A 15,025-nucleotide genomic window follows, 5' to 3' on the forward strand; every position below is an offset into this window, starting at 1 on the left:
ACTAATTTTTATTATTTAAAAACTTTAAATTAATTGGTTATGTTAATTTTTATTTAAATTTAAAATTTATTTTATAAACGAATATTTTTAATTGGAATTGCAATTTACATACTGTATGGAAATCAACATAAATATAACTTCATTATAAACTTAAATATCTTTAGTTTTTAATAAAATCTAATAAATTAATTAAATATATAACTTTATTATTTACAAAAGGAGTTCTTACATGGATAAAATCCTATCTACAAACATTTTCAATAAATTATAATTTTAAATTAAGTCACATTTATTTATTTAATAACTAACTACTCCTTCCAAAATTTAACGGTTTTATAGAATATGCACAATAAACAAAGAATTAAGGTCAAATTCATATATCATATATATTGCCAGAATCTGGGTGATTATATTTATATATATTTTTGTAGTCTGAATCTAAGATTGATAGTGTATATATGTGTATATTTTATAGCATTAATTAATTTAGAGAGGTATCTTAATTTTTTTGTATAATATACTAATACTTAAGAAAATAAAAAAAATATCAGAATATTTTAAGATTTATTTATTAATTAGTATGGAAGTTTATATATATATATATATATATGACAATAAACAACTACAACATGCAATGCACATTACTAGAAAAATTTGTTTATATAAACAGGTTCGGGTAATGAATACTCAATATGCAAAACTCAAATCTAACTCGTATTATTTTTCAAATTTAAATCCGTCTTAAATTTGATTATATATTATTTAAACCCATTTTAATAGGGTTCGTTCAAATTAAGTGCCCACAAACACTTGACATATTGCCATCCCTAATATGGAAGAAACATCATTCTTTACTAGTGGACTAGTAGCCTAATGATAGTACTTCCCTTGTAATATAGGCAGTTTTGGGAGGTAGTTTAGGGTTCAAACTTTTACAATCCCCTTTTCATTTAAGAATTTCTTATAATAATAATAATAATAATAATAATAATAATGCTTTGAATTAACATAAACATATTTATGTTTAATATACCCAGGAGTCAATGGGATTGGGATAAGACGTCATTGTACCTCTAATCATCAATAATGTCAAGTCAAATAATTTTAAATAGAATGCCAAATAAACAAGAACAAGAAGTGTGCCAGATGAACATTAGCAGAGGATAGTGATTTTCAGTTTCGTTTGATCTCTCCGGCAAAGTTTAAAGATTGATTATATATTGATAAATAATTTGGTAAACTTGCCAACTGGGATTCTGATATCTGCGTATGCGTACACAACCAGAAATGATTGTCGGCAATGATAGAATCAAGATTTTCCATTCTTGGTATGAATCAAATTTTGTTTTGATATGGAATTTATTTTTAAGAAACCCTTTTTTTTTTCTCCCTTGAGATTCTTTAAGGGACAAAAATTTGATCTTTCTTTAAGAACAAGAAACAAAGACTACAATGCAATTTCCAAGACTGTCTCTCAACAACTACCCTCAATAATTCTTCTGCTTGGAACTCTTCATGGTTTTGTTGAAATATGGACAGTCCCACATGGCCAAGAGAAAGAAAAATCAATGGTCACATAAAGTTCAAGGCAATCGAATCAAAATTTTGGAGATGCACCTTGCTCAGGCCAATTGCAGCAGGCCGGCCTGTCCCCTTGGACCTGAGAATTTCAACAGCGTTAAAGTAGAATTGTCCATTTTTGGTCTTCTGGTTGTTGTTGAGTACAATATCAATGAATGGAAGGAAAGCCTTCAGTGACTCAGATTGAACAGGTTGTGTTGACACATGCAAGTCGGTCGCAAGCTTTTGTGTTTTTCTCGACTCTTCCTTAATTTGTTAGAAAGCTAAGAAACAAACTACTGTTTCTCGCTAGTTAAGCAGCCGGATGAATGCCTTTTAGATTGGGCAAATAACTGCCTTTAAACAGGCGGCTAGATGCATTCAGCTTAAGCAGGTGGATGAATGCCTTTAGGTTGGGCAAATGACTGCACTTAGGCAGGTGGTTATACGCCTTGCTATATTGTGATAATAAATCAGCTCTTTAGATTCCTGCCAATCCTACTTTTCAGAAGAGAACCAAACACACAGATATTGACTGCCATGTTGTCTATGAGAAGCTTCATGTTAGTCTTATGAAGCTGCTGCCATCTTGTTATTTACGTATATAAACAGAGCTTCTGCTCATTCATTCAATCTATCAATAAAATTTCCTTTTTTCCCAAAATCTCTTCACAGTTAACAAGGTTTTGGTACAATACAGCCCCTCGTTCCTCAATTCACATTGACACCCTTTTGAAACTTTGTAAGGTATTCCTCCTCCCATTCCAATTCCTTTTTTTCCTCTTGATTCGGAAGTGGCTGGAATTTGTATTTACGGAATTACGAAGAGATGTTATAGTTCTGGTAATTGAATTCATTATTTTGTGGAATTATTTCTCCCTGTTTGTATAGTAAAATTTTTATAAACATTCAATTCAGTTGAATTCTTTTTGATCAATTCTTTTTCGTGCATCATAATAGCTCACACTATTGGTTGATAGGTTCAGTACTTGATATGATTCTGTTATTGGAACGATTCCTTGTTGGTTTAAAGCCTGTAATGGAGGAGATAAAAAAAAGTCTGCCTATCCAGTTCATTACTTAAGCAATTGCACCTTTTGGCTTAGCACAGACAAATTCTTGGAGGTGGAAGCTGCGAAGCTGGTACAGTTGGTTGGTTTATTGAGGTATGTATCTGCCTATGATTTTGACGCCAAACGAACTTTTAAAGATTTTTTTGGGCCAAATTATGGTAAGATTTGATATTTTGTCATGATTACTCAAGGATTTGTATCACTGTCTACAATTAGAAATACACTTCCAATCTGTAATTTTAATCGGTTTTCTCTCAATTTTGTGAGTATTTCACTTTCTTTTTTTATTTTGTTACTATACATTCCCTAAACCTTGAAAACATTATGCTAAAATCCCTCGTGCTAGAATTTGGTCAGTTTTTCAACAAGACATTTATATGACTAAAATCCCTTATACTAGAATCCCATCAATTTTTCAACAAAAAGTTTATATAACAGTGTTACATTGTCAATAAATACAATAAAAAAAAAAATACCATCATAACTCCTCTACGCCAAATGTTCTTTTCCATACACGCCAAATGTTCTTTACCTTACTCATTTTCATCCACCTACAACACCTTTCACTGGCTAATTTTATTTTATTTTTTAGATGTGCTACTGCTTTTCTTTTATTTTATTTTTTTGACACATGACACTACCACATTAAGCATCTGACCAGATTAAGACGAGATTTTTTTAGTGTAATATTTTCAAATTTTAGAGATTTTGTGATAACAAAATAAGAATGAAGGACGAAAGTAATACACCACTCAAAATTGATGGATGACTGGCAAAAATTAACCCCCTTCTAATTGCATTATTATTACCATGACTGTCCCAAAATAAAACTATACAATCCTCTTGGAAATGGAACTCTCAAACAAATCTCTTTTTACCGGAATACCTTAAGAATACAAGTCAATTGCCATCACAAACATAGCCAGATATGCTTAGCACACACGTACAAAAAGGGAGTGAGAGTTGAACTGCAGTTAAATTAATGAGGCAACACTTGCTGTCAATTGAAGAAGGAAAAATATGCATCACCCTCTTCTTTCCTTTGCAAAGTACCCTGTAAATTTAGAGAGAAATTGCTCAAAGACCCATATTTGAAGACAACCATTTATTTACATCAGTTCCATAGTAGAGAGATCCATTTGCATAGAAACAACAATGAGCTTAAAATAGAAAAAGAAGGTAGGTTAATTTGAAGGTAGAGAGGGATGTGAAAACCAGCATCTTGGGATGATGACATCAAAAACCAAATTAAAATTCCCTTCTCATCCACCTATACTGTACCTCAAAGCTTACCACCAATAGCCGTCACAGCTTTTTCATATTTCCCAGCATCTTGTCAATCTCCAATACTACTTCAATATCTCAACAGACAATTCATAAGAGAAAGTAATCAAACAGGAAGCAAAGCACATGGGACTCTTTGATTCGATGATTACATACCACAATGGCACCGTATAAGTTGAGGAGCATTGTTCTGTAATTTCACCTTTCAAGTGTAACAGATGGATAACAAAAAATCATCTCTCCACAGAGAAAAGTGATGGAACCACCCTCTGTACTATTTCTTTTACTTAACATATGTGACTGATGAAGCTACTGACCAAGAGGAGCCAGTTGAAGATACACACACACACACAACTATATTGCTATGATTTTTTCCCATTAGGTTTCGGTGACTGGTATGGCTGGTTATATGGAGAAGCACGTGAATCACTTATACTGGATAAGCTCCTCAGTGGTTGTCCATTCCTTGTTACAAATCCTCCTTGTGTTCTGATGCCATTTTTATTATGCAAACTTGACTTGTTACGATCTGCTTGCATAGCCTGGAAAAAATAGGAAGAGCTGGCCATATCCTTCAAGTTGGGCAAAGGCTTTAGTGTTTCAACAACTTCACTCATTCGGGGTCTAGCTTTGGGATCACGGCTAAGACACTGGGCGGCCAGTTGTATGGCTTTCTGAGCACCTTTTATTGAAAAGTGACCTTCAAGACGAGGGTCTAATAACCGGTAGAACCTTCTCCTATCTCCGAAATGAGGTCTTGCCCATTCAACAAGGTTGTGCTCCCCATTTGGGCGGTTTTTGTCCATAGATCTTCGGCCAGTCAGCATTTCAAGCAAAACTACTCCAAAACTGTAGACATCACTCTTTGAGGTCAAATGTCCTAAGACAATAAGGAATTAGCAGCATAACATTAGATAATGAGCAAACAGTGCATCCATGACTTTTGTATGGAAGATTTCTACTAACCAATGTACTTATTATCAAGGTAGAGCTAGTTGTAATAATAGTAATGCGAAAGTTTCAAATACAGTAGATTACTAAATGACATAATCAGGGGCATGTCAAATAATCTTGTGAGGTTAATACCAACTCCGCAATGTTATAACTGTCTTCATAGACTTTTTATGTCAAAAATAAGCACCGTTGATACAATGGACAATAGCAGGGCTTTAAACAAAACAAACCACAATTAGGAATTTGGAAAAATGACAGGCAATGTTCCACAAAAAGACAAACGAACAGCCAGTAATGAAAATTAGTTTGGAGATCTGATAATTTATGCACATAAGTCAAGTTTTGTATGGCTGCCTCCATCCTCAAGTGAAGGAGCAACTTTGGCGGTGGAAAAGAGCCAGGACAAGCCAAATTTCTGAGTGCTCAAGCTCTGCTTGTCATAAATAAAAGGGTTCAAGCTTGGGTTGAAACACAACTCTGCCAACTGGAACTTAGGTTCTGCCAGGCTTCACTAGCATTTAAGCCAAACTGCCCACAAGGCCAAACGGCCTTTATGTCATTGGGCTTGAAGCCTGAATCTTAAAAGTTCATGACTAAAATTATTATAGTATAACAAATTTCAGTAAAATATTCACTATTATCACTTCTGAATATGACAATGCCATAGAAGACAAGCAAGAATGAAAGCCAACAGATCAGTCGAGGCCCACCATCATTATGCCCCCATTAACAAACAGGAGGAAAGAAGTTTATTTTTGAAAAGAGACCCCACACTCCTCTCTGCAGCCCTTGGTGATGGTGGTTGTGGCATCTCCAAAAACATGTGAATAATGCAGTGAAAAGGAGGACGTAAAACTTTCTTTCACTTATCCATCCATATATATATCTATTGATACGTATCTATGCAAAGCTGAGGTATGAAAATGATTATTAAGAGGTCACCCAGTGAAAAGTTTGTGTTTCTTCCATGTGGCATTTCAAAATTTCCACATGTTAAAATTATTTAATAGGGTATGATTCTTGGTATCTCATTTAAATGTATTCATTTTTATTATAAGAAATGAACAACTTTAATTTTATTAGGGTTACAAACCGACTTTTGAAATTCTAACATTAATTTAATGAACAAGAAGGGAACTTTGCATAGACAGATCCATTTTATCCTTCATTTTTACTTCATATCATCACTCAAAAATCTCACCACACGCGATGTTGACTAAAATTCACCCTCTAAGTTGGTGCTTGTACTGATTTATGTCATATTTGGGATATTTCTAGCAGCAACTATATGTTTCATTCACTTGGGCTCCTATACCACCTGCCAGTGTCTATTCACACTCTAATCTGTACATCACAATTAGGTTTCAACGCTTTATTTTCCTTCTTCTTCAATTCATATAAGTTTACTCCTTCCATTGTCAATTTTGTAGTTCTTTTCACCACCCTTCTTGAATTCCCAAGTGAAATATGATTCTCTATGAAAAAAAGATGAAATTTAAATATACAATCAAAATCAAAAAGGTAAGAAATGTAGTGCTATCTGTTTTATTACAGTTCTCATAGAAATATATATAATTTAATTATTTTATGTATACTAAAATTAGTGGTATTTCTAAATGATATTAATTATTTGGCTATTTTACCATAGTTTTTCTATGTATACTACTCTGTCTTTTAGAATTTAGCAATTATTATTTATTTCATGAAAAAAGTAAGTGGAATTAAAGCACTAGAAAAAACTAAAGATCGTTAAAGACATGAAGTTATAAACTTTTATTAAAGTAATGTTATATTTACTCATTACAATTCTCATTTTCATAATATATGCGAAAAATCCATAAATTAAATTTCCTTGCAACACTCTAAAATTTTCATTTAAATTGTATATATTTTAACTACACTTTTTTATTTGTAATTTATTTAAAATTTTGGGTGATTTGAAAGATTATAATTTTTATTTATATTTTCTTAAAAATTTTTGATACATGATAATATAAAAGGTCCCACACAACGCCAGCTATCGACTAGTTTGTATATAAAAGAGCATGGTGAAGCTTTGGTACTTAATCAAGCCCATATGCTTTAGCTCGATAAAGTTTGTCTAAAGAACTTAAACAAGCTTGATGTCAACTTCGTCCTAATAAATGAATTTGAGTCAAGCCCTTATTGAGCTATGCCTGAGCAGTTCACAAGGCAATTGGTTCATTTTGTTACTGAATAATGCAGAAATCTGTTAATTTGAATGTCAATATGAGAACAACTCATCCACACAAGTTAAGGCTATGTGTTGCACTTTAAACGTTACTTCAAACAATCTATACCATCCACATTTTTGCATGACCATTAGATAGTTGCCTCATCCAGTATTGCAACTTGCAAGTAAATTGATGCAGTGTATATTCCCTATAGGCATAAGTCCTAACTGTGACCCAAATCCAACGTGGGAAGAAGGGCCCCTTCACAATTATTATTCTTCTTTTATTTGTAAGAAATTTAACAAGTAATTTTATATTTTGATATGGTTGTTAAGAAGTTTTATATTTTACCAAGGCTGTTTCGCATTTTTCTATTTTTTATTTCTCTATATAGTTGTAGCCACTGGAGGCAATTCAGAAATTAACTAGCAATTACAACCATTCATCCAAATACCTTTATAAATTAATACCAAAAATAATTTAACACCACTCACCAGTCATCACATATTCTGGGGCAGCATAGCCATATGTTCCCATTACTCGAGTAGATACATGAGTTTTACCACTCTCAGGACCGTCTTTGGCAAGTCCAAAATCAGAGAGCTTGGCATTGTAATCCTACAATAGTATTATCATTTTCTCAAAATGAGAGGTTAAAAAAAAAAAGAGAAAAAGAAAAAGAAAAAGGAAAAAAGGAGGGTGATATTAGGAAAAATAATTTACTGATGATGGATCTGTTAGCAACTTACCGCATCTAATAAGATATTAGATGTTTTAAAATCACGATATATCACCGATCTTTCAGCCTCTTCATGAAGGAAGGCAAGACCCTTTGCAGCACCAAGTGCAATTTTCACTCTGATTGACCATGGAAGAGGCAAGGACCCTTCTGCATATAAAATGGTTGTTACCAGAAAACATTAAACATCAATCTTGAAGATTCATATGTTTAAAACTGAAACAAATAAACTGGTTTGTTTGAGAGAACCAAAAGGAAACAAAGTGTAAGAGCAGAGAAATCAAGCAGACACAAGAAATATCCAACACACAACTCACCTCCACAACCCACAACCCCACCCCACCCACACCCACCACACCCCGCCCCCCCGCGCACCCCCCCCAACAGGTCCCCTTTTTTCCTTCTCTCTCTCTCTCTCCCTTCTGAAAAAGAGAGAGAAACATTGAGTCATGATTATCTCATCCAATTAATTCATCATCTTTCAAAATCTACTTCAGATGTTATCTTTCTTTTGGCAAATGAATTTACAAAGAATATATATCAGCATAAAAGACAAAGCTACAGAAGCATATTCCAAAGAAAGAGACACTTGAGCAACCTAAAGGCGACACCAGAACAAGAGGGCATGAGAACAAACCATCCCACCATAATCTAGGGGGAAATCTGGTAGGCTACTTCTCAGTTTAACTAAACTTCCACCCAAGAAATGGAATTTGTTAAAACCCATTAAGAAATGTGTCCAACTGGAGATCACAAGAACACAAAATTCCAAGTCTATTTGGTGGTTCCTGGATGGAAAAATCAATTGAAGCCCTTACAATTCACTGTGTTAAGCAAAATCAACTTCAGAGTTAGATACAAAAATACAACTATCTCTAGATCCACACAAACAATTAGTAGAACACCTTTCCAAGGGACGTTTGCAGGGTTCCCACTTACTATAATGCCTCTACCAAATTAATTTCGTAGAAAGTGTTGAACTCTTGTTCCGATTTAAATCAATTATTACCAAACTAAGACAACTAAACAAATTTAGTATCACTATCTCCAGTCCACCCATGATGCCATAAACAACGCTCATATGGACATTGCTTAAAAGAAAAGCCCTAAGAACTATTTTAGCAGCCAAACCCATTGCCTGTATATGGCTAAGCTTGTGGTACTGGGAAAAACATAAAAAAGTACCCCTCCCTACAGATGCAAGTGGTAAATATCCAGTGGTTTTTACTTCAAGTAGATTGCTGCACATATCAAGCACATCAATCCACTTATTCTATAAAATTGCGTCAGTGGACAGTCTCACTCTACACATGGAGTCACCGTCAATCAGCAAACTACACATATGGAGCAACAATCCTTTAAGCTAAGTTTTATGCATTTGACTTTTTCCCCTGTGCCTCAATAAAATAAATCTATCATGTCATGAATTTATTATCTCCTAAACAAAATCAGAAGAGACAAAAAATACTGCTCAAGTCCAACTTTGTTTCTATGAAATATTCCTCAAATAAAAATGCAAGTTTATACTCAAGGCTTTGCATTTTTCAGTAGGTGTACCTGACATTTAAGACTCCCTCTTGCTGAAGGAACCAGAAGTATACACTTACAGGTCATTGTTTAGATCAAACCAGTTAAAAGAACTAATGTCCACATTATAAATTTGAATAAGCATAATCCAAGATAAGTAAAGCAAATTGGTGTGTATAAATTTCTCTATCACATACTTCTGAAGAGGTGGTTCTCCAAACTTCCTCTTGGCATAAACTCGTACACCAGTAACCTCTGATCATCTTCAATACAATAACCAATCAATTTAACCAAGTTGGGATGGAGAAGGTTGCCAAGAAAACTAACTTCAGCCTGAAATATTGTGAAATAAATTAGGTTCTAATAAGCAAAATAATCATCTAACGTTGAAAGAACAAGAAATGAATAAAAAAAAATGAATGAGGAAGGGTTCATACAAGCCACTCCTTATGACCCTGAAGTCCATCATGGTTGAGGGTTTTCACTGCAACTGTAAGCCCTGTGCCAGGTTTCACAGGAGCAGTTCCATTCTCCTCGACCCACCCTTTAAAGACACAACCAAAACCACCCTCCCCAAGAAGACTCTCTGGCCTGAAATTCCTAGTCGCTAATTTAAGGTCGTTGAATGTAAACTTTCGGAGCTGAGATGCAAGCTTCAGTTCCTCACTGAATTTTGGAGTGGATGAGGTACTTTCTCCATTACTAGTTGTAAAGGACATCACAGGAACAACTGGTTGGTCTGTGCTCTTCTCATCTGTAGATTTAGATTGCACTGAAAAGACCAAAGCAATGAAAAGAAAGTTAGGTGTTGCTTTTCAGATTAGAAATCTCTTGAACATTTATACTGATGAACTAATTGTTGAGAGTTACCAATTAGTAAAATTTAAATAAGTTTAGTGACAAGGCAGTTGCTATCAAAGTAATAATTCATAGACATAATGGCAAAAGATCATATAGGTGGTGTATAACCAAACAATCATAACATACAATAAATGATCATTAAAATCAACAATCTTCATTAAGGCTTTACCCAACTGTACAAAGACTTATTTGAACTCTTCAATAAAATTACCCAAGTTTTGGAACACCTTTGTCTCACTTTTTCTGGCTCAAACCACTGGCACCTACGAATTATGAAACAATGAAATGCCATAATTTTACAAAATTTGATATGCTGCTCCCTGCTTACCACATGCATGACATGACTACTCATCCTTAAATGCCAGAAAAAGTTATTGCAACCCCTCCCAACAGCACCAACCCCCCCCCCCCAACAAAAAAAAAAAAATAATAATAATAAATAAATAAATAAAAGGAGAGTAAAAACTTCATTATCATGATAAATTCCAATGAAATTGAACTCCTGATGAAAGAAGAATGTTACTAATAATCAGTCCTAAAAGTTCAAAGAACGTATGCATCTCTTACCTGATGTAGAGGAACCAAAATACAATAACGCTAAAGGAGCAAAACCAACTTGACACCTAAAACATACCAATCCTAATCAAATATAAATTGACCAAAAATTGGCAAGAAAGGAAATAAAGATATTATTACCATACTGAGTAGTGATTCCGCTTAGAGAGCTATCAACTTTTGATCTTTTAGGCATGCAACCTCCCATCAAGCTGAATTTAGCCCAACACCCAATCTCCTTCTCTTTTCTACTCCCCTCATCTTCCTTCTTCTTCTTGCTCTTTGATTTATCTTCAAAATTCTTCACCTTTACAGAATCAGGACCCAAACCCATCTTCACGAAAACTAGATGAAAAGCACCAAAACTAATAGCAACAGAGAGAACCCATTTCAAAGCATCTCACTTCAAATCATTTGAACCCATAAAAAACAAAAGAAATAATGGATCACAAGTGAAAACCAGTGATACCCAGTTGCGAAGTTTAGTCAAAAGCAGGTTTGAGAGAGAGAAAGAGAGAGAGGGGTGCTTGAGAAAGAGGGAAAGTGTTCAACAACGGGCAGGATGGGCAGTTTGAAACAGAAAAAAAGGGCAGAAAGGGCAAGAGAGACGGAGAGATTGGTCATAACAGTAACCCAGGCATATTCCAGACAAGAAATCATATGATAAAATACATAAATGGATATTACTATAATATTATACACAACAACCAAAGAACTTTGTGTAATGTAACAGTCGCAATTTCTCTCTACTCTATGCGTTGGTTCCACTCTGCCCTTGCCACATTTCCACTCTCTCCTTTGTTGCGCAAATAATGCAGCAACCAACACCTCTTCTTCCTATCACTGCCACCTTCTTCTTTCTCCACTTCCCATATATATATATATATATATATATATATATATATATATATATATATATATATATATATATATATATATATATTCTCCTCAAGTCTTCAAATTGGGCACAACTTTCTCATGGATTGCAATTGTTTTTTCTATTTTTTTTTAAAGGGAATTCAAAGTCATCATCATCTTATTATTAATTAATTATCATTATATTAGCAGCTTGCTAGCCAGGTAATAATTTTAAATCATTTTTGTGTTTTACTTTCCAATAAAGAAATCACTTATACAGGATTTAGTCGGTAGAAGCTTTAGATTATAATTTATTGGAAACAATTATAATTACAACTACATATTAATATTTAGCAAAAGGATTTTTCACTATCAAAATTGAGAAGGAAAATTAATTTTAAGAACCCAAAATTTTCAAATATACCCATGTTTTAATAGTTTTAAGGGAAGAAAGTATCATTAAAAAATGTTTAGTAATTTTTTCTTTTATAAAATTATTTTTAAAAATAGATCAATTTTAAGTTAAAAATTTTCATTTATTAATGTAATGATATTTTTGTGGTTATATAAAAAATAAAAGTTTATATTAAAATTTTATCATTTATTATACTTTTTTATAAAAAATAAAAAAAATTTAAAATTTTTATTATAAAAGATGCTATTATTATAGTAAAAAAAATTCAGGTTTATTATAAGGGTCATAATATATTATGAAATTATCTCCCCTTAGACACAAGTTAAAGAAAAAATATATATAATTTTTTTTTAAATTAAAAAAAAAATATAAAGTTAGTTGTACATCTTTATCTAGAGTTGAGAGTTGCATAAGAATGAAACATGTAAGCAGAAATAGAATAGTGGGGTGTCATTTCCACTCTTTTTCTTGCCACATTTCTTTTCTTCACACTCATCATATGGATTCTTATTGCAACCATCTTAAAATTAATTATTTGAAATTAAGTTATATTTAAATGAAAAATAAAAAATAACCTGGTATATTTTTTAGAATTAATTTAAAGTTTGTATATGTAATTAGAAAAAAAAGATTCATATGTGATTTTGATATATTTTCAGGATTAATTTATAATTTATTTTAAATTATACTTACTAAGAACATGCTAATCAAGCCTTAGACTTAATAAGAAGATTTTTTTTTTTTTAAGAATGAAAATTGCGATAAGTGTATGAAAACAACCTAATGAATAAAAAAATGTAGCAAACACACTCATGAAAATATATCATATACAGGTAGGTGGAAAAAGAATATTGGAGCAGCTAAAGTTCAATGACGAAAATGCCCTCCGAACTGCAGTTATTAACATTTTATATCGTGTGGGCGAAAATGAGATTTGAAAAGTTCTCCACCAAGTGTTGCTTGCTTAGTTGTAAGCTTCTAGGTTTGGTGTTATATATATATATATATATATATATATATATATATATATATATATATATATATATATATACACACACACAAATAAGCTTAAAAATAAATGTCACATGTTTAAATAACAAACTTTAAAGTATGCTACTTGTCAACCAATTATTATTAATTTTCATCAATTTATATAAGCTAATTGACAAAGAATACCACTTAATAAAAGATATTAATTAATTAATATGTCACATAATAAAAAATATTGATTAATTGATATATATATATATAAATAAAAATATAAAAATAATAATTATTTAAAATTCACTTAGTCAAGTTATTCTTTTAATTTTTAAAGTTTAAATTAAAAAGGATATTAAATATTGGTTCTGCTTTTTTTATCCAATAATATATATATATGAATAAATTAAAAAAAAATATAAGTAATCTATTATTTATTTAATATGTTTTAAATTTTAAAATTTAATAAATTTATTAATACTAAAAAATAAATTTATTTTTTTACTTCTCTTGGATATTGAATATATTATTAAAAACTCCCCCTTTTCACTAGCTGATTTTGATAATTTTATTGTTTTTTATATAATTATATTTTTAATTATTTATTTAAATCTTGATATTTATATTTGATAAGCTATTTGTCAAATTTCATTTATCTGCGTGCACAATATATATATTGTGCTTCAAAGTATAGATATTTGTATAAAAGATTTAGAGTTAAATCATTTAATATCTACAAAGAATAATACATTGTTATGGTAAATATATTAATGAAAACTTAAATTATATAACTTAAAAATATATTGTTATATTATATATTATATATTAATTTTTTTAATATAACTTTAAATATTCATATATTTACATGATTAAATAAGGCTAATTGATAAAAAAAATAAAAAAAATCTTTATATCAATTATTAATTTTAGTAAAAACTTTTAATTTTATTAATTTAATTATAAACCTTTTCTATTGTTTTCTATTTTAGTAATTAATTTAATAAAAAAAAAATGAACTCATCGATTGATAAAAGAAATTCAATTTTTTTCATTAATTATTAATTTTAGCTACTCTTTTTAATTTTATTAACATATTCAATAATTTTAGTACTTTTATTAATTTTAACAAACTTCATGCTAACAAAAAAAAATGATAAGTGAATAATATTTTTAATATTATTATCTTAATTTTTAATTTTTTTCCTTTTCTCTTTCTCTTTCTATTTATACTTTTAATTCACATCTTTTTTATATTCTATTTAAAATTTAAAGGACAAAAAGAAAAAAAATTTAAATATAAAATATAAACAAATAACATAACTAAAATAAATAAAATTATAATTTTTCAAAATGATAAAGAAATTAATTAAAATAATACTTTTATCAATTTAAGAATAATTGCTAAAATTGATATGAAATAAAAGGATTAGCTAATATTAATAATATACGCAAATATTTGATTTGCTTTTGCTAATTAAGTAATCCAATTAAGCTAATTATCCAAATAGAAACTCATTTGAAAGTTTGAAATTAAATTAATAAAATTAAAATATTTGATTAAAATTAAAAAAATCTTATAAAGGTTTTAATTTTTTTTAGTCATTTAGCCATTAGATAATAATATAAAATTTATTTAAATAGATAAAAAATTAAAATGAATGAGCATTTAAATTTGACATTTTAATTTTTATTATATTTTAATACAAAATGAAATTTTATTTTTATTTCAAAAGATTAATTATTTAAATAAAGTCCAAATAATTCTTATGAGTAGTATTTTTTAAAAATCCTAAACAAATTTACACATAAAAATATTTTATTAACATAAAAAACTTATATGAAAATAGGACTAATTAATAAAAAATTATAAGTAATTTTTTTAATTTTATCTTGAATTTTAATTTATTTTATTTTATCTATAGTCATTTTATTTACCTAAATTAGTTAACATTCAAATGTAATTATAATAATTTTATTAAAATTATTTTTTAATTTATTATATTGAAAAATAATTTGAGGATAT

General features: G+C 30.3%; 1 protein-coding gene across 4 annotated transcripts; it reads right to left on the reverse strand.

Annotated features, from left to right (window-relative positions):
* Positions 1-3,706: 3,706 nt before the first annotated feature.
* Positions 3,707-11,605, reverse strand: LOC110668343 (serine/threonine-protein kinase PBL34). Of its 4 annotated transcripts, none has more exons than XM_021829535.2 (6): positions 10,890-11,601; positions 9,770-10,104; positions 9,530-9,665; positions 7,816-7,955; positions 7,561-7,684; positions 3,707-4,797 (listed from the first exon to the last, which is right to left on the reverse strand). In XM_021829535.2, the coding sequence occupies exons 1-6, from the start codon at positions 11,080-11,082 to the stop codon at positions 4,280-4,282; spliced, it is 1,446 nt and encodes a 481-aa protein (XP_021685227.2). In that variant the 5' UTR covers positions 11,083-11,601; the 3' UTR covers positions 3,707-4,279. The 4 variants fall into 4 exon arrangements, with proteins under 4 accessions (XP_021685227.2, XP_021685228.2, XP_057991837.1 ...); XM_021829536.2 differs by having other exon boundaries at positions 7,816-7,952; positions 10,890-11,600; XM_058135854.1 differs by having other exon boundaries at positions 4,623-4,766; positions 10,890-11,603.
* Positions 11,606-15,025: the final 3,420 nt, after the last annotated feature.

The sequence above is a fragment of the Hevea brasiliensis genome, chromosome 15, assembly GCF_030052815.1.
Source record: "Hevea brasiliensis isolate MT/VB/25A 57/8 chromosome 15, ASM3005281v1, whole genome shotgun sequence".
In the NCBI taxonomy this organism is placed as follows: domain Eukaryota; kingdom Viridiplantae; phylum Streptophyta; class Magnoliopsida; order Malpighiales; family Euphorbiaceae; genus Hevea; species Hevea brasiliensis.